Raw genomic sequence first — 17,144 nt, forward strand, 5'->3', positions numbered from 1 at the left:
TCGTAAGTCAGGGACTACATGTATTTAGTTTAGTTTCTATTATTATTTTCTAACAACAACAAAAAAAAGTTTACATATCCCCCCAATTTTTTTTAAAGCTGTTTTTTCCCGTTCATTCATACTTGATTCATCAGAATGTAGTCAGAAGGGTTTAAAAGACAAGAGATTATAAAACTGGTTTCTAAATAGTTAAAAATGTGTATTTGCCATTTGGTTGGGTGATTCATCCTTTAAGAATGAGACTAGCCTATAAAAAAATTAAACCGGGATGTGAACACGGCAAAATGTATTTGCTTTTCTTAGATAAATCTACTGGTCTGTGTGTGCTGTAACATGCATGATCCCTCCATTCAGAACCTCAGTTCCCACACAACACACGCCACTCTGCCTCCTCTTCACAGACGTTCCCAGGCAGATACAGGTAACAATCCTTCCTGCATCTGTTGTCAAACCCAGGGTGAAATTATTAGTGTAGTCCTGGATTGTGGGTCATCTGAAAAGAGTTCCAAGATAAGATTCTTCACAAACGAGCATTTTATAATCAGCCGACACAAAATGTTGCTACAAATAACTTCCAAATTGGGTTTCTCAGAGCAAACTGTTAAGTAAAAGAAAAAGCCGAAACTCACAAACATTGAAGAAGGAAGAAAAACAATAGGGTTCTGTATTTAACTGGGTACTGGGTTAAAGGGGATGTGTGTAGAAGCACAGATGGTAAAGGCAAACAGACTGGTCCCAGGTTAGGCACATATGGACTTACCAGGTTAAGTAATGTCAAGTACTTCCACTGTCCGCCATTCTGGAATATTTTGGATTTCTGGAGATCCCCTCCTGATTGGGAGATGTAATAATTGAGGAAAATATACCAGCTCAGAACAAGGAAGTGGTATATGCAGGTAGAAGCCTCTGTCATGGCTGGCTCTGAGCAGGGAGCTGTGAGTGCCTTAGGTAGCTTCTCTCTGGAGTCCTCTCCAAGGTCACAGCTGAAGGTCTACCACAGCTGACGGCTGTAAAACAGGCTCATCAGGATCAGGCTGCTGGGGTTGTGCTTCTCTCATGGGCTCCTTTTCTGATCAACTTGGGAGACAGGACTTGCTGGTTTTCAGATGCCTGCCTTTGGATAATGGCAGATAATCTTCAGATTAGCATAAATTTCAATATTTAGCCTTTAACAGGGCAGGAAGCCTTGTGAGAGCTGTACTTTGCACCATTTGGCTGGGGAAGAGGCATGGTTAAGTGACCTTATTATGAAACACCAATGACATCTAATGAAATACAGTCATGGAGGTATTCCCTTTTTTTTTTTTTTTCCTTTTCCCTCAGGCAGAACAAGGACATTGTAATAGTATCTCTTGAGGGAATGAGGGGCAGGGTGACAAATCAAGGGGAAAGGCTGTGGGTATGTTTACGAGGAGAAAGGAGGCAAGCAGAAAGGAAAAGGGTGTTGTTATCTTGCTCCTGAGATCTCCAAGACTCAATAAAATCTGAAATAACCTTTGATCCTCTCCAGGCAGCAGACCCAAGAGTTGTTGGGCTTTTTTTTTTTTTTTTTATCTGTACCTTGGAGAACTAAGGGTCACTCAGGACTGTTTCAGACACTCTACTGGCATAGATGTGTCTGTACCCTGGAAGGGAAAAAGCATAGGAAGAGGTCTGCCACCACATCCCAACATACCTGAGTTTAGACATTGCAGAGAGAGAGTGAGGGCCTCTGCATTGCCTTGGAGGAGACCAGAATTGCCTAGGCTGGGGGGAGTGTGCAGAACTGGGCTCAGCCTCAAGCTCGACAGACGGGAACTGGGGGAGAGTTGGAAGTGTGATACCTTGTGACATCACCAGCTTGGTTCCCTGGGCAACTAACTCAGAGGGTTCTGAGCAAATCCCTAAGAGAAATGCTCCCTGATGCAGTTATGCAGTGCTGTGGTTGGTATCGTTTGATCCCTTATCCCTTATCAAAGTACTGGGAGAAAGAACTGCAGGCTGTACATGAAGGAATAGAAAAAACAAACCCAGCTCTTAAGTCAGCAGAGCCCAGACATGAGGAACTGTAGATGGGAAAAAAGCCTAGCCAGCAATGTATGTCTGCATTTCAACCATTCTCAACGGATGGTGACATAAAACACAATGCAAACCTCCATTGGCCTATGTTAACATGGTAAATAATAATAGCAGCTAATATTTTTACAGTACTTATTTTTTTTTTTTTTTACTATATGCTAGGCACTGTTCCAAGTGATTTGAGGAAATCAAAGCCCAGGCTGCCGAAAGAATACGTTCAACAAGAGGTAGACCTCCATCCAGCCTGTGCTCTTTAACCAGTGTGCCTGACTACCAAGAACCAGTATCTGAAGCAAAAAATGTGGAAAAGAATTTCAAATTCTCATGGAATCTGAAATTTCTGGAGGCATGAGGCTGGATGAATCCCAAACCTATTGCCCTGGGATAATCTTTAAACTTTAAACAAAAAAATATCCCCTGAGGACTTCTTTAGACCAAACAATAGCTTAACTAAAAAAAGATGTCTGCCTTGAGCCTTCTGCTCTTATTTAAGAATACCTATAAAAAAAAAAATTTTTTTTTTTTTATATGGGATCAAATTGACAACAGCAGCTGGAAAGGTTAGAGAGGAAGCTTAGGGGGCAGGGAGTTGAGGTTAAGTGGGGAGGAACAATTAGGAAAAGGAGGGTGAAAATGCTTGCACAATTTGAAGAATATAATCAATGTCCCTGAACTGTACATGTAGAAATGGCTGAATCACTGTATGTTTTGCTGTATATCTTTTCAACTATGATAAAAAATAAAATAAAAATAGCTTGCCACACAATCAAAAAAAAAAAAAAAAAAATACCCAGGCTCACTTTTCAATAGCTCTTCCCTCCCTGCTAAGCTCCTTCTGTTCCTCTATCCCTCCCATCAGAAAAGTCTCTCAGGAAAGAATCATATATGTTTTGAAGCTCGGTATACATATGAGTTATTGAGCTATGTCTCCCAGGGTATTTTCTTTTTAAACATCATCCCTTTATACAAAAATCTCAAGCATGGTCTGTATAGAGGGAAGGATTGCAGGCAAGGGTGAGGAAGGAGGGGCAGCCAAGAACACAGATCTTCCAAAATCTGTGTGTTCAAACCTTGAGATAGGTGCTTCCGTGACCTGGACTTCTTTCCTATATTAGTCTCAATGCCCACAAATAAGTCTTCTAAATATTGATACAATTATTTAAATTTATTTGTAAGAGATTCAATGTTTGACACTGGAATGGAAGTTAGCATTTTAATAGAAAATAACATGCAACATATATATATGATGATTCTTTTATAGAAACGATGTGATTTCTTGTCACCTTGAAGGCTAAGGTGAGCCTGACCCAAGCCATGGTGTTTTCAGTCACCTCATATGCATGTGAAAGCTGGCCAATGAATAAGGAAGACTGAAGAGGAATTGACGCCTCTGAATTACAATGTTGGCAAAGAATATTGAATATTCCATGGACTGCCAAAAGAATGAACAAACCTGTCCTGGATGAAGTAGAGCTGGAATGCTCCTTAGAAGCAAGAATGGTGAGACTTCATCTCATATACTTTGGACATGTGATCAGGAGGGACTGGAAAAGGACATCATGCTTGGTAAAGCAGAGGGTCAGTGAAAAAGAAGAAGACCCTCAATGAGATGAATTGACACAGTAGCTGCAACAATGGGCTTAAACACAGCAATGATTATGAGGATGGCGCAGGACCGGGCAGTGTTTCATTCTGTCATATGTAAGGTTACTATGAGTCCCTACCAACTCGACGGCACCTAAAAACAACAACATGTAATTTCTTAATTTAATTTTGATAAAGTTTTCCATGAAAATGTCATCCAAAAGAAACTCTACGCTGTAACCATATTCCCATCATAAGTTGTATCCCTGCTTCTCTCTTCATTGTTCAGAATAACCAGATATATTTTCATAAAGACATTTGTCCATCTGTCCCCCACCCTGAGTCCCAGTGGAGCTCTGGGGAGCAATGACAGTGTTACCACTTAGTTATACAATAATACGAACTAGTAGATACTAAGTCTCTGTTGGCCTTCATTTTTCCTCTCTCCAAGTATTTGGAGGCCTCAGGTTAGATCAGATCCAGGAGAAGTGGGAGAGGACTAGTCACATACTTTAAAAAAAAAAAAATGCCTAACAGAAACTTGATTTTTTTTTAGTCACAGAAAATATTAAAAATATATATAGAAATAAGCATATTTCATAGTTTTATTTGAACATTGCACATATAATGGTTGACTATGAAAAGTGACATTCTTTGAAACTCTATGCCCTCTGGGTGTCTGGAACACTGTTCTTTAATTTCACAAATATTTGCTGGGCATTTGTGAAGTCCTGGGGATTCTTTGGGGAAGAAGAAAAATCTAATCCCTACCCTCGTGGAGCATATATTCTAGCAAGAGATACAAACATTAAACAATATCACCATCAGGTGTTAATTTATAATTATGGCGACTTCTGTGAAGGACAAATACAGGGGACTATAGGAGGGGCCAGAGAAGCCGGCTCTGAGGCAGTCATGTCTGAGCAGGCCTGGTCCTCCCAGCAGTACTCTAACTGTCCTTCTCAATTTTCTTTGTGAGTTCCTCTTCCTCTGCTAGCTTCTTACATGTTAGTGTTTCCCAGAGACCGAGTCCAGCCCACTGCCCATCTCATGTTACATACTAACCCTAGTATTTTAATCTACCATCATAGTTTCTATCACTGCCCTCCAGTTTATGACAACAAATTTTACACCTCTAGTCCAAGTTTCTTCCCCACCCCCAACCAAGCCTCAGAGATACTTTTCCAAGCTTATAACTACTCGTTGGATATCTCCTGAATGAGTCAGGGACACCTTTAAAATGAACTCATTACCTTCCCCCAAATCGGGTTTTCTTTTCTTGTAGAGATGGCCTCTACCTGTGAGTCTTCCTTATCTGTTCCTTCTCCGTCACTCCCAAATCTAATTAAGCACCAAATCCTGCCAAGTACATCTCCCAAATCCAGTTCAAATAAGCCCCCTTCTTTCATCCCTTCGATAACTGCTCTAGTTCAAGTCTTCATCTCTTGCCAATACCATAGCAAGAGTCTCCAAACTGGTTTTTCTGATTCTAATCTTATCCTCCAACTCTACTCTTTACAAGGTAAATTCCACATGCTAATAAAGGTTTGTTGTTTGCATGGATCAATTCTGGTATTGTGGTATTCTTGATTATCTACCCAGGAGGTCTCTAACTCTTGGGTTTCCTGATTAGCACCACTTTGATTACTTAGTCCCATATGTTCCCTGGAGCCCTGGTGGCACAGTGATTAAGAGTTCAGCTGCTAACCAAAAGGTCAGCAGTTCGAATCCACTAGCCACTTCTTGGAAACCCTAAGGAGCAGTTCTACTCTGTCCTATAGGGTTGCTATGAGTTCAAATTGACTAGAGGAGAAGGGATTTTATATGTTCCCTAGGTCTCCTGCTGCCTCTCAGCCAGTGTGACTTCCCAACCTGTCTTAGTCATCTAGTGCCGCTACAACAGAAATACCACAAGTGGATGGCTTTAAAAAAGAGAAGTTTATTCTCTGACAGTCTAGTAGACTACAAGTCCAAATTCAGGCCGTCAGCCCCAGGGGAAGGCTGTCTGTCTGTAGGCTCTGGGGGAAGCTCCTTGTCATCAATCTTCTCCTTGTCTTAGAGCTTCTCCCTGCAGAAGCCACAGGTCCAAAGGATGTGCTCTGCCCCCAGTGCTGCTTTCTTGGTGGTATGAGGTCCTCATATCTCTCTGTTCACTTCTCTTTTTTATATCTCAAAAGAGATTGGTTTAAAACACAATCTAATCTTTTATATTGAGTCCTGCTGCTAATCCCATCTCATCAATACCATGGAGATAGGATTTACAACACATAGGAAAATCACATCAGATGACAAAATGGTAGACGGTCACACAATACTGGGAATCATGGCCTAGCCAAGTTGACAGATATTTTGGGGGGACACAATTCAATTCATGATGCAACCCATTAACCCACGGCCATTGAGTTGATTCCAACTCATAATGACTTTATCATTCACTGCCTTCTAAAGCACTCTCCCCAATAAAAGGTGGGTGATGCTGGAAATAATTGTGTGTGATGCCCAGTTGGGGGAGTAGAAAGCCAAGGTAGAGGGGGACGATGGTCTTTCCTAGGAGTCCTTATCCACTTGCTGTACATGTAGCTGAGTAGCCAGTTAGAGGGAAGTATTTCACCCATTGGGTTATATTCACCACATCCAAGGGCACTTGTTTTACTCAGATGTCACTGTGACTACCCTGCAATTTGAAAGCTAGAACATTCAGTAAGCGTCCCTGTCTGAAGTCTGTTTGGTGAGAATACGTGTGGGTTTCCAGCCACCAAACCAAGCCAATTCTGAAGGGTACTGGAACCTTTTTTTTTTTTTTCCAGTCTACGATAACTTTCCTGGCCCAGCACTTTCCCTCTTGGGAAACCTGATCCAGATCTGTCTTCCTCTTTGATCTCCAGTTTTGCTTTCACAGGAGAATGCACTGTTCTGTGGTATGCTTTTCAGACTAACTCAGAGGAGCAGAGAGTTCTCGGCTGGTAGTTTTCAAGGTGCATTTTCAGTTCATAGGCCAAAGAACACTTCCTGTTTACAAGCACGAAGTTGACTCATATTGTTTTAAGAGTTTAGAGCAGGAAAGAACTATTTGATGTCAGTTAATTCAACCTCTTCACTTTCCAGATGAGAAAGTTAAAGCTCAGAGAAGTTAAGGGACTTGCCCAAAGTCACACAGCTATTAATGGAGAAGCACTGACCTGAACATAGGCCTTTTAATGGGGTCTGATGAAGTCATTAAAGAGAAAATGTCTGCCTGGGAATGACATTTTTAGACTCTGTATCCGATTTCACCTGTTTTTCACACCCCCAGTTATTCAAGAATGGATGCATTTTCTCATAAGAAAACTCAGACATTTTGTATAGATTTCAATACCCTAAATTAATCATCAAAATTAAGAAACATCTTCAATGCTGACCAATTAACACAGTCCAGTTTCAAGGTTTTGAGACTCCTGTGTGAATTTCTGTTTTCCTGGAAACCCACCACAAGAACAGATGTTAACCTCTGGTCACGTAAAATACGTCTACCATATTTTTACGAAAATAACGCGTGCCTTCTATGTTTGTTTGCTAGTTGCTCCCCACCACCGGGAGGTATTTTTGTAAGCTTTGCCAATTTTTTTTTTTTTTTTTACACGTTACTGTGAAAAAAATAGCTTGGTGTGCTTATGAAAATACCACATGGGGGGAGATAAATAGCAGTTGGCAAACAAACATAGAAAGTGCATGTTATTTGCATAAAAAATACCATATATAGAAATACCTATGTGTGAATGTAACATCCTCCTTAGAAGTGAGGATGGCAAGACTTCATCTCACCTACTTTGGACATGTTATCAGGAGGGACCAGTCCCTGGAGCAGGACATCATGCTTGGCAAAGTAAAGGGTCAGTGAAACAGAGGAAGACTCTCAATGAAATGGATTGACACAGTGGCTGCAACGATGGGCTCAAACATATCAGTGATTGTGAGGATGGTGCAGGACTGGGCAGTGTTTTGTTCTGTTGTACATAGGGTCGCTATGAGTCAGAACCGACTCCACGGCACCTAATGACAACAACAATATACATGAATATACATAGCCTGCACTTTGTTATGCTGATTTTCTATCTGGTAGTTCTTTTTGCTGAGAGGGAAGTATGGAAGACCCAAACAATAATTACGAATTTGTCTATTTCTCCATTCAGCTGTGTTGTTTTTGTTTCATGCATTTTGAGGCTCTGTTGTTTGATGCATACATTTTTAGGATTGCTATCTCTTCCTAGTAGATTGATCCTTTTATCACTATGTAATGTGTCTAGTAACTTTCTTTCCTCTGAAGTCTACTTTATCTGATATTACTATACCTATTCCTAATTTTATTACGTTAATGTTTTTACAGCATATCTTTTCCATGCTTTTACTTTCAATCTACCTATTTCATTGAAATTAAAGTGAGTTTCTTGTAAAGAGCATATAGTTTTTTTTTTTTTTTTTTTAAATCCTCTCTGCCAAACTACACATTTTAATTGGTATATTTATATTTAAGGTAGTCGTTGATATGTTAGGGCTGAAGTTATCTATTTTATTATTTGTTTTCTGTTTGTTCGTTCTGTTTCTTGCTCCTCTGTTCCTCTTTATTGCCTTCCTGTGTGTTACTTGAACACATTTTTAAGATTTTGTCTTGATTTATTTACAGGAATTTTTACTTTTTTTTATTGTGCTTTAGGTGAAAGTTTACAGCTTAAGTTAATTTCTCATACAAAAATTTACACACATATTGTTCTGTGACACTAGTTGCAATCCCAATAATGTGAGAGCACACTCCCCCTTTCCACCCCAGGTTTCCTGTGTCCATCCAACCAGCTCCTGTCCCTTCCTGCCTTCTCATCCTGCCTCCCGACAGGAGCTGCCCATTCTATATCGCTATGAGTCAGAATCGACTCTACAGCAACGGGTTTGGTTTTTGGTTTTTTTACCTGCTTGAACTAAGAAGCATACTCTTTTATGAGTATTATTTAATGCTTTATAGTACAGTCTAATCTTTGTCTGAAGAGTTGGCTTCAGGAATGGTTTTAGTTCTAGGTTAACAAACCATCTGGGGGCCATGGCTTCGGGGGTTCCTCCAGTCTCAGTCAGACCATTAAGTCTGGTCTTTTTATGTGAATTTGAGTTCTGCCCCACACTTTTCTCTTGTTCCAGCAGGCTACACCCCAGGGAAGCTTCCTTTACATTGGATCAGGGATGTGACCTGGTAAAGGTGTTACAATCACAAAACGGAGGACGACCACAGAATACTGCGAATCATGACCTAACCAAGTTAATACACACATTTTTGGGGGGACATAATTCAACATGACAGCGTCCTTTGGACCTGAGGTTCCTGTGGTAAGATGCTCCCAGACCAAAGGAAGACTGACGCGTCACAAGGACCTTCCTTCAGAGCCTACAGAGAGAGAAGCCCTTCCCCTAGAGGTGGCACCCTGAATTCGGACTTCTAGCCTACTGGACTGTGAGAAAATAAATTTCTGTTTGTTAAGGTCATCCACTTGTGGTATTTCTGTTATAGCAGCACTAGGTGACTAAGACAGTTAGTTACAGTTTATATTCTGTCTATGCCATATGTTAAGGCTCCTAGCATTGTCCCTATTTTTCTTCCATGATCTTTATCATTTTAAATTTTATATTTAGGTCTTTGATCCATTTTTAGTTTTTGTACATGGTGTGAGGTATGAGTCTTGTTTCATTTTTTGCAGATGGATATCCAGTTATGCCAGCACCATTTGTTAAAGAGACTATCTTTTCCTCATTTAACAGACTTTGGGCCATTGTCAATTATCAGCTGCTCATAGGTGGATGAATTTACATCTGGATTCTCAATTCTGTTCCATTGGTTTATGCATCTGTCGTTGTACCAGTACCAGGCTGTTTTGACTACAGTGGCAGTATAATAGGTTCTAAAATCAGGTAGTGTGAGGCCTCCCACTTTGTTCTTCTTCTTCAGCAATGCTTTACTTATCTGGGGCCTCTTCCCTTTCCATACGAAGTTGGTGATTCATTTCTCCATCTCATTAAAAAATGTTGTTAGAATTTGGATCAGGATTGCATTGTATCTGTAGATTGCTTTGGGTAGCATTGACCTTTTTACAATATTGAGTCTTCCTATCATGAGCAAGGTATGTTTTCTCACTTATGTAGGTCTCTTTTGGTTTCTTGAAGTAGTGTCTTGTAGTTTCCTTTGTATAGGTCTTTTATGTCTCTGGTTAGGTTTATTTCTAAGTATTTTATCTTCTTGTGGGCTACCGTAAATGGAATAGATTTGGTGATTTCTTCTTTGTTGGTGTAGAGGAATCCAACTAATTTTTGTATGTTTATCTTGTATACTGATAATCTGCTGAACTCTTCTATTAGTTTCAGTAGTTTTCGTGAGGATTCTTTAGTATTTTCTGTGTATAAGATCATGTCATCTGCAAATAGAGATAGTTTTACTTCTTCCTTACCAATCTGGATGCCCTTTATGTCTTTATCTAGCCTAATTTCTCTTGCTAGGACCTCCAGCACAATGTTGAATAAGAGTGGTGATAAAGATCATGCTTGCCTGTTCCCCATTCTCAAGGGGAATGCTTTCAGACTCTTCAATTAGGAAGATGTTGGATGTTGGCTTTGTATAAATGTCCTTTATTATGTTGAGGAATTTTCCTTCTATTCCTATTTTGCTGAGAGTTTTTATCATGAATGAGTGTCGGACTTTGTCAAATGTCTTTTCTGCATCAATTAATAAGATCATGTGGCTCTTGTCTTGTTTTATTTATGTGGTGGATTACATTGATTGTTTTTCTGATGTTGAACCAACCCTGCATAAAAAAATAAAAACCCACCTGGTAAGAATTCCACTTGGTCATGGTGAATTATTTTTTTGATATGTTGTTGAATTCTACAGGCTAGAATTTTGTTGAGGATTTTTGCATCTATGTTCATGAGGGATGTAAGTCTGTAATTTTCTTTTTTTGTGGTGTCTTTACCTGGTTTTAGTATCAGGGAAATGGTGACTTCATAGAATGAGTTTGGGAGTATTTCATCCTTTTCTATGCTCCGAAATACCTTTAGTAGTAGTGGTGTTTACTCTTCTCTGAAAGTTTGGTAGAATTCTCCAGTGAAGCAGTCAGGGCTGGGGCTTTTTTTGTTGGGACTTTTTTTTATTACCTCTTCAATCTCTTCTTTTGTTACATGTTTATTTAGTTTTTCTACCTGCTTGTGTTAGTTTAGGTAGGTAGTGTGTTTCTAGAAATTTGTCCATTTCCTCTAGGTTTTCAAATGTGTTGGAGTACAATTTTTCATAGTATTCTGTTATGATTCTTTTAATTTCTGTTTCGTCTGTTGTGATATCTCCCATCTCATTTCTTATTTGGGTTATTTGCTTTCTCTCCTGCTTTTCTTTTGTCAGTTTGGACCATAGTTTATCGATTTTTTTTTTTTTTTTTATCTTTTCAAAGCACCAGCTTTTGTTCTTGTGACTCTTCAATTATTTTTCTGTTCTCTATTTCATTTAATTCTGCTCTAATTTTTATTATTTTCTTTTTTTCCAGTGCCCAAGGGCTACTTTTGCTCCTCTCTTTTTATTTGTTCATGTCATAGGGTTAATATTTTGATCTTGGCCCTTTCTTTCTTTTTGGATGTGTGCATTTATTGATATAAATTGACCTCTAAGCACTGCTTTTGCTGTGTCCCAAAGGTTGTGGTAGGATGTGTTTTCATTCTCATTTGATTCTATTAATTTCTTTATTCTATCCTTGATTTCTTCTATAACCCAGTAGTTTTTGAGCAAGGTGTTGTTGACTTACTTTTTCTACTGTTGATTTCTACCTTTATGGCTTTATGGTCAGAAAAGATACTTTGTAATATTTCAGTGTTTTGGATTCTGTTAAGGCTGACTTTGTGGCCTAATATGTGGTCTATTCTAGAGGATGTTCCATGTCTATTGGAAAAGAAAGTATACTTGGCTGCTGTTGGGTGGAGTGTTCTGTATATGTATATGTGTATGTGTATGTGTATGTGTATGTGTATGTGTATGTGTATGTGTATGTGTATGTGTATGTGTATGTGTATGTGTATGTGTATGTGTATGTGTATGTGTATGTGTATGTGTATGTGTATGTGTATGTGTATGTGTATGTGTATGTGTATGTGTATGTGTATGTGTATATGTATATGAGATCATGGCATTTAGGTCTTCCATGTCTTCACTGAGCTTCTTTCTGGATGTTCTGTCCTTCACTGAAAGTGGTGTCTTGAAGTCTTCTACTATTATTGTAGAGTTGTCTATTTCTCTTTTCAATGCTGTTAGAGTTTGTTTTATGAATTTTGGAGCCCTGTTGTTGGGTGCATAAATATTTATTACAGTTAAGTCCTCCTGGTGTATTGACCCTTTAATCATTATATACTGTCCTTCCTTATCCTTTGGGGTGGATTTTGCTTTAAAGTCTATTTTGTCAGAGATTAATATTGCCACTTTTTTGATTGTTGTTTGGTTGATACTTTTTTTTCCGTCGTTTGTGTCTTTGAGTCTAAGGCGTGTCTCCCGTAGGCAGCAAATAGATGGATCACATTTTTTAATCCATTCTGCCATTCTCTGTCTCTTTATGGATCATTTAGTCCATTTACATTCAGTGTAATTATTGATAGGTATGAGTTTAGTGCTGCCATTTTGATGTTTTTTTTGTGTGTGCTGTTGACAGTTTCTTTGTTCCACTTAATTTTTTATGCTGTTGTTTTTCTTTATGCATTTACTTTTCATCTTTTTCATTGTTGTTGATTTTGTTTTTGCTGAGTCTTTATGTTTTTCATTTTGATGTGTAGGATTATTAGTTTCCTTTGTGGTTACCTTAAAACTCACCTATATTTTTCTAAGTTCAAACCGATCTTTTATTTCTTGATACTGCCTTAACTTCCTGTCCATATGAAAGTGCTATGACTATATTATTTAGTCCCATTTTTTCTTTTCATGTTGTCTTCTTTTACATATTGATGTCTCTGTTTCCCTATTCTCAGTGTTTTAGCCTTGACTTATTTTCGTGACTTCCTTATCTGGGTTGACATCTGGTTGGTTTGTCCTGTGTTCTAGTCTTGGGTTGTTATCTGATATTATTGATTCTCTAACTGGAGGACTCCTTGTGGCATTTCTTGTAATTTTGGTTTGTTTTTTACAAATTCTCTTAACTTCTGTTTATCTGGAAATGCCCTAATTTCACTATCATGTTTAAGAGACCGTTTTGTGGGATATATAATTCTTAGCTGGCAATTTTTTCCTTCAAGGCTTTATATATGTATCCCTTTGCCTTCTTGCCTGCATGGTTTCTGCTGAGTAGTCAGAGCTTAGTCTTATTGACTCTCCTTTGTAGATGACTTTTTGTTTACCCCTAAACCCATTAGACACTCTTAAAATTCTCTCTTTATCTTTGGTTTTGACAAGGTTGATTATCATATGTCTTGGTGACTTTCTTTTGGGATCTACCCTGTGTGGGGGTTCGATGAGCTTCTTGGCTAGATATCTTCTCGTCTTTCATGATGTCAGGGAAGTTTTCTGCCAACAAATCTTCAACAATTCTCTCTGTATTTTCTGCTATCCCCCGCTCCCCTGTTCTGGTACTCCAATCGTTTATAGGGTATTCCTGTTGATAGAGTCCCACATAATTCTTATGGGTTCTTCATTTTTTTTTTTTAAGTCTTTAATCAGATTTTTCCTCAAATAAATTGGTGTCAAGTGCTTTATCTTCAATCCCACTAATTCTGACTTCCATTGCCTCAATTCTGCTCCTAGGATTTTCTATTGAGTTGTCTATTTCTGAGACTTTATTAGTATTCTTTTGGATTTCTATTTGCTGTCTCTCTATGGATTTTTGCAGCTTGTTAAATTTGTCATTTTGCTCTTGTATAACCTTCTTGATTTCGTCCATGTGTTCCTTGGCTTGGTCTGTGTTTTGTCTGATCACCTTCATTAATATTTTGAATTCTACCTCTGGTAATTCCAAAACCTTCTCTTCCTCTGAGAGGTTTTTTCATTATTATTATTTTTACTATTATTTTTTGGTCCCTTCCTGAAGCCATCATGGTCTGCCTCTTTATATGATTTGATATTGACTGTTGTCTCCAAGAAAACCCTAGTACTACAGCTGCTAACCAAAGGGTTGGCAGTTCGAATCCAGCAGGCACTCCTTGGAAACTCGATGGAGCAGTTCTACTCTGTCCTATAGGGTCGCTATGAGTCAGAATTGACTCGACAGCACTGGGTTTAGTTTTTTGGTTTTGGTTGTCTTCAAGCCATCAATAAGTTATTATTTCATGTTTACTTACTGTGTCCTAGGTTCTTGTTTTATCTTGTTTTAACATGCACAAATAGGCTGGTCGTGTGAGCTACTTTGATTATTGGCTTCTTTGAAGCTTTCACATCCTGTCACCAGGTGGTTAGAGCTCCTACTAGGTATGTGAGCTCAGGAGTCCATTTACTTTTCTTGTGTGGATTCAGCTGAGGTGTCCAGGTCTTCGGTCACTGAGTATGTGGTGCAGGCCTTCACCTACAGTCCTAGACAGGCAGGGCTACATAGTGTTTGGAGCAGACGTAGGTATCTGACTTCAGTAGAGGGTTATGTGCTGAACAATGTAGGGGGCTGATAGCTGTCCCTGAGTGCTTAGATAGAAGGCATGTCCCTATTCCCTATGGCATGTAGGTGGGTAGGTTTTGCAGCTGGACTTTGGGCACCCAATGCTGCTGGCTGTAAGGACTGGGAGACACCACTTATTCTCGGATCCCTGTCGTGGGTGGCTAGGCGGAGTGCATGGAGCCACCAGTCCTCGGGCCCCTGATGTGGGTAGGTGAAGACCCTGCTGAATGGGCAGGGCGATGTCAAATGTCACGAATCTGCCACTCCTCTTTAACTGTTGCAGTTGAAAATAGGCTTCAGGTATATACCCTTTTGCACTATGCTAATGAGGGCCTACACTGCTGAAATGGACCCACACAGGTCTAGGCAGGGCTGAAAGGTATTCAAAGTCTGTGGACCCCTTATGCCTATGCCTCGGCAAAGTGGCTGTGCCTGCCCTGAGGTCCTGGTTTAGGGGAGCTTGCAGATTATTTTCTCCTGTTTATTGTTTGTTTGTTAATTTGTTTTCTCTCCAAAGCCAGGAGAATGGCTTGGGGTGCATGATGGGTCCCACTTCTAGCTGAGGGGGTGCAGCAATCACTGAAGCCAGACCACGACCAGAGCAGAGCATGGAGGAGGTGGGTGAAGGGGAGGGAGGTAATTCCCAGAGGGGGAAGGGTTATTTTGATCCCACACAGTAGGTTAGATGCTTGCACTTAACTTTCGCAGATGCAGCATAACATCCCCCTGGCTCCGGAGGCTTGTGCAAACTTTCTACCACTCGGTTTCTCCCGATGTGGAAAATGCGTCCTGAGGGCTACTACTTGCCTCAGCCCACGCGTGCCAGCTGATCTAGCCTGCAGGGTGCCAACCAGGTTAGGTGTGGCAAAACCTTGCTGCTTCTGAAATGTCTCTCCCTCCTCCTGCTGCTCAGTCTGACCACCCAACTTTCTCTTTGATGTTCAGGGCTAATAGATTGTCCTATAAAATCGATATGCTTTTTTTGGGGGGTCTTTTTTTTTTTTGCAAGAGGGATCTTTTTGTAAGATTCAGATTTTGTAAGAGGCCATCTTGGTCTCACTCCTATTTATATTGTTAGAAGTATCTCTTTGTATACTTTCAACAATACTATAAATAGTATTGCTCTGGGTATGACAATATACACGTGACTTTTTTATTATTATTATTGTCTACTGGTATTAACATTTTAAACTTCAAATGAAGGGTGGGGTCCTTAGTTCTATTTTAGGCTCTTTTCCTATTTTTAAATATCATTATCTTGAGTATCAGATGTTATAATTTTGTTGTAGTCATTAAATATAATTTATAAAACTCATGAGGAGAGAGAATAGTGGTTTGTATGTCCCATATTTCTGCTCTTTCCATTGTTCTTCCATCCTGATTCTCCAAAGTCCTTCTTTTATCATCTTGTGTTTGAAGCACTTCCTTTAGCCATTCTTAAGGGTAAGGCAGCTAGCAAACAATTCTTTAAGTTTTTCCTCACCTGAGAATGTCTTTATTCATACCTGAAAATACAGAATTCATGGTTGGCAATTCCTTTTTTTCCCCCCCAGCACTTGAAAAATGTGCCACCTTCTTCCGGCCTCCATGGTTTCAAATAAGGAATCTGTTGTCATTCAATTGGTATTCCCCTATGGTTAATGTATAGCTTCTGTTTGCTTTCAAGATTTTTCTTGTCTTTAGTTTTCAGAAGTTTAATTACAATGTGTTTCAGCATGAATTTCTCTGAGTTTATTCTATTTTGATGAGGCATTGGTGGTTCAGTGGTAGAATTCTTGCCTTCCATGTTGGAGACCCGGGTTCAATTCCTAGCCAATGCACTTCATGTGCAGCTACCACCTGTCTGTCAGTGGAGGTTTGCATGTTGCTAAGATGCTGAACAGGTTTCAGAGGAGCTTCCAGACTAAGACAGATAAGGAAGTAAGGCCTGGCAATCTACTTCCAAAAAGCAGCCAATGAAAACACTGTGGATCACAACAGTCTGATCCACAAACAATCATGGGGTTGACATAGGACCAGATAGCATTTTGTTTTGTTGTGCATGGGTTGTGATGAGCCAGGGGGTGACTTATGGGCACCTAACAACAGTTGACATTCTATTTTGAGATTATTCAGCTTCTTAGATCTGTAGGTTTATATCTCTCACCTAATTTAGGAAGTTTAAAGCCATTATTTCCTTGAATGCTGTTTTAAGCCCACTCTTTTTCTACTCTCCTTCTGGGACCCTGATGATACGAATATTGGATCTTTTGTTATTGTCCCACAGTTCACTGAGGCTCTGCTCATTTTTTTTCTCCCAGTCTATTCTCACTGCTTTTCAGATTGGGTAAATTCTATTGCTCTGTTCTAAAGCTCAATGATTTTATCCGCAATCTTTTATATTCTACTCTTGGGTCCATCCAATGAGTCTTTTATTTACGTTATTGTATTTTCAGCTCTATAATTTCTATTTGGCTTTTTTTCTTCTTATAACTTCTGTTTCTTTGCTGATATTTTTAATTTTTTATTTGCTTCAAAAGAACTTGCAATTGCTTATTGAAGCACTTTCATGATAGCTTCCTTAAAATCCTTGTCAGATAATTCCAACATCTGATTCATCTCTGTGTTGGTGTCTGTTAACTGTCTTCTTTCATTCAAGTTGTGATTATCCTGATTCCTGGTATAACGAGTGATTTTTTTGTTATATCATGAACATTTTGACTATTAGGTTAGAAGGAGTCCCTAAGTCTTATTTTAATATTTTATTTTAGAAGGCAGTCACCCAGTTTAGGCTTAGCATGCAAGTCCTGGTCTACATTTGTTGACTATGGTTCCAATGACAATTTAATTTTCAGAGCCTTAGTGGTGCTATTTTGGTCTGCCTGGTTTATCTCGTGTCACTGG

The 17,144-nt window shown here is 39.3% G+C and overlaps 1 protein-coding gene across 1 annotated transcript in view; it reads right to left on the minus strand.

The window, feature by feature from the left end:
* Window positions 1-1,219, minus strand: part of ADTRP (androgen dependent TFPI regulating protein) — a 122,097-nt gene extending 120,878 nt beyond the window's left edge. Inside the window, exon 1 of the mRNA XM_049883858.1 lies at window positions 761-1,219. Coding sequence (XP_049739815.1) covers window positions 761-913 — 153 coding nt within the window. The 5' untranslated portion in view covers window positions 914-1,219. The remainder of the gene's footprint in view (window positions 1-760) is intronic.
* Between the last annotated feature and the right edge of the window lie 15,925 nt (window positions 1,220-17,144).

Source organism: Elephas maximus, chromosome 1 (assembly GCF_024166365.1).
Source record: "Elephas maximus indicus isolate mEleMax1 chromosome 1, mEleMax1 primary haplotype, whole genome shotgun sequence".
Taxonomy (NCBI): Eukaryota; Metazoa; Chordata; class Mammalia; order Proboscidea; family Elephantidae; genus Elephas; species Elephas maximus.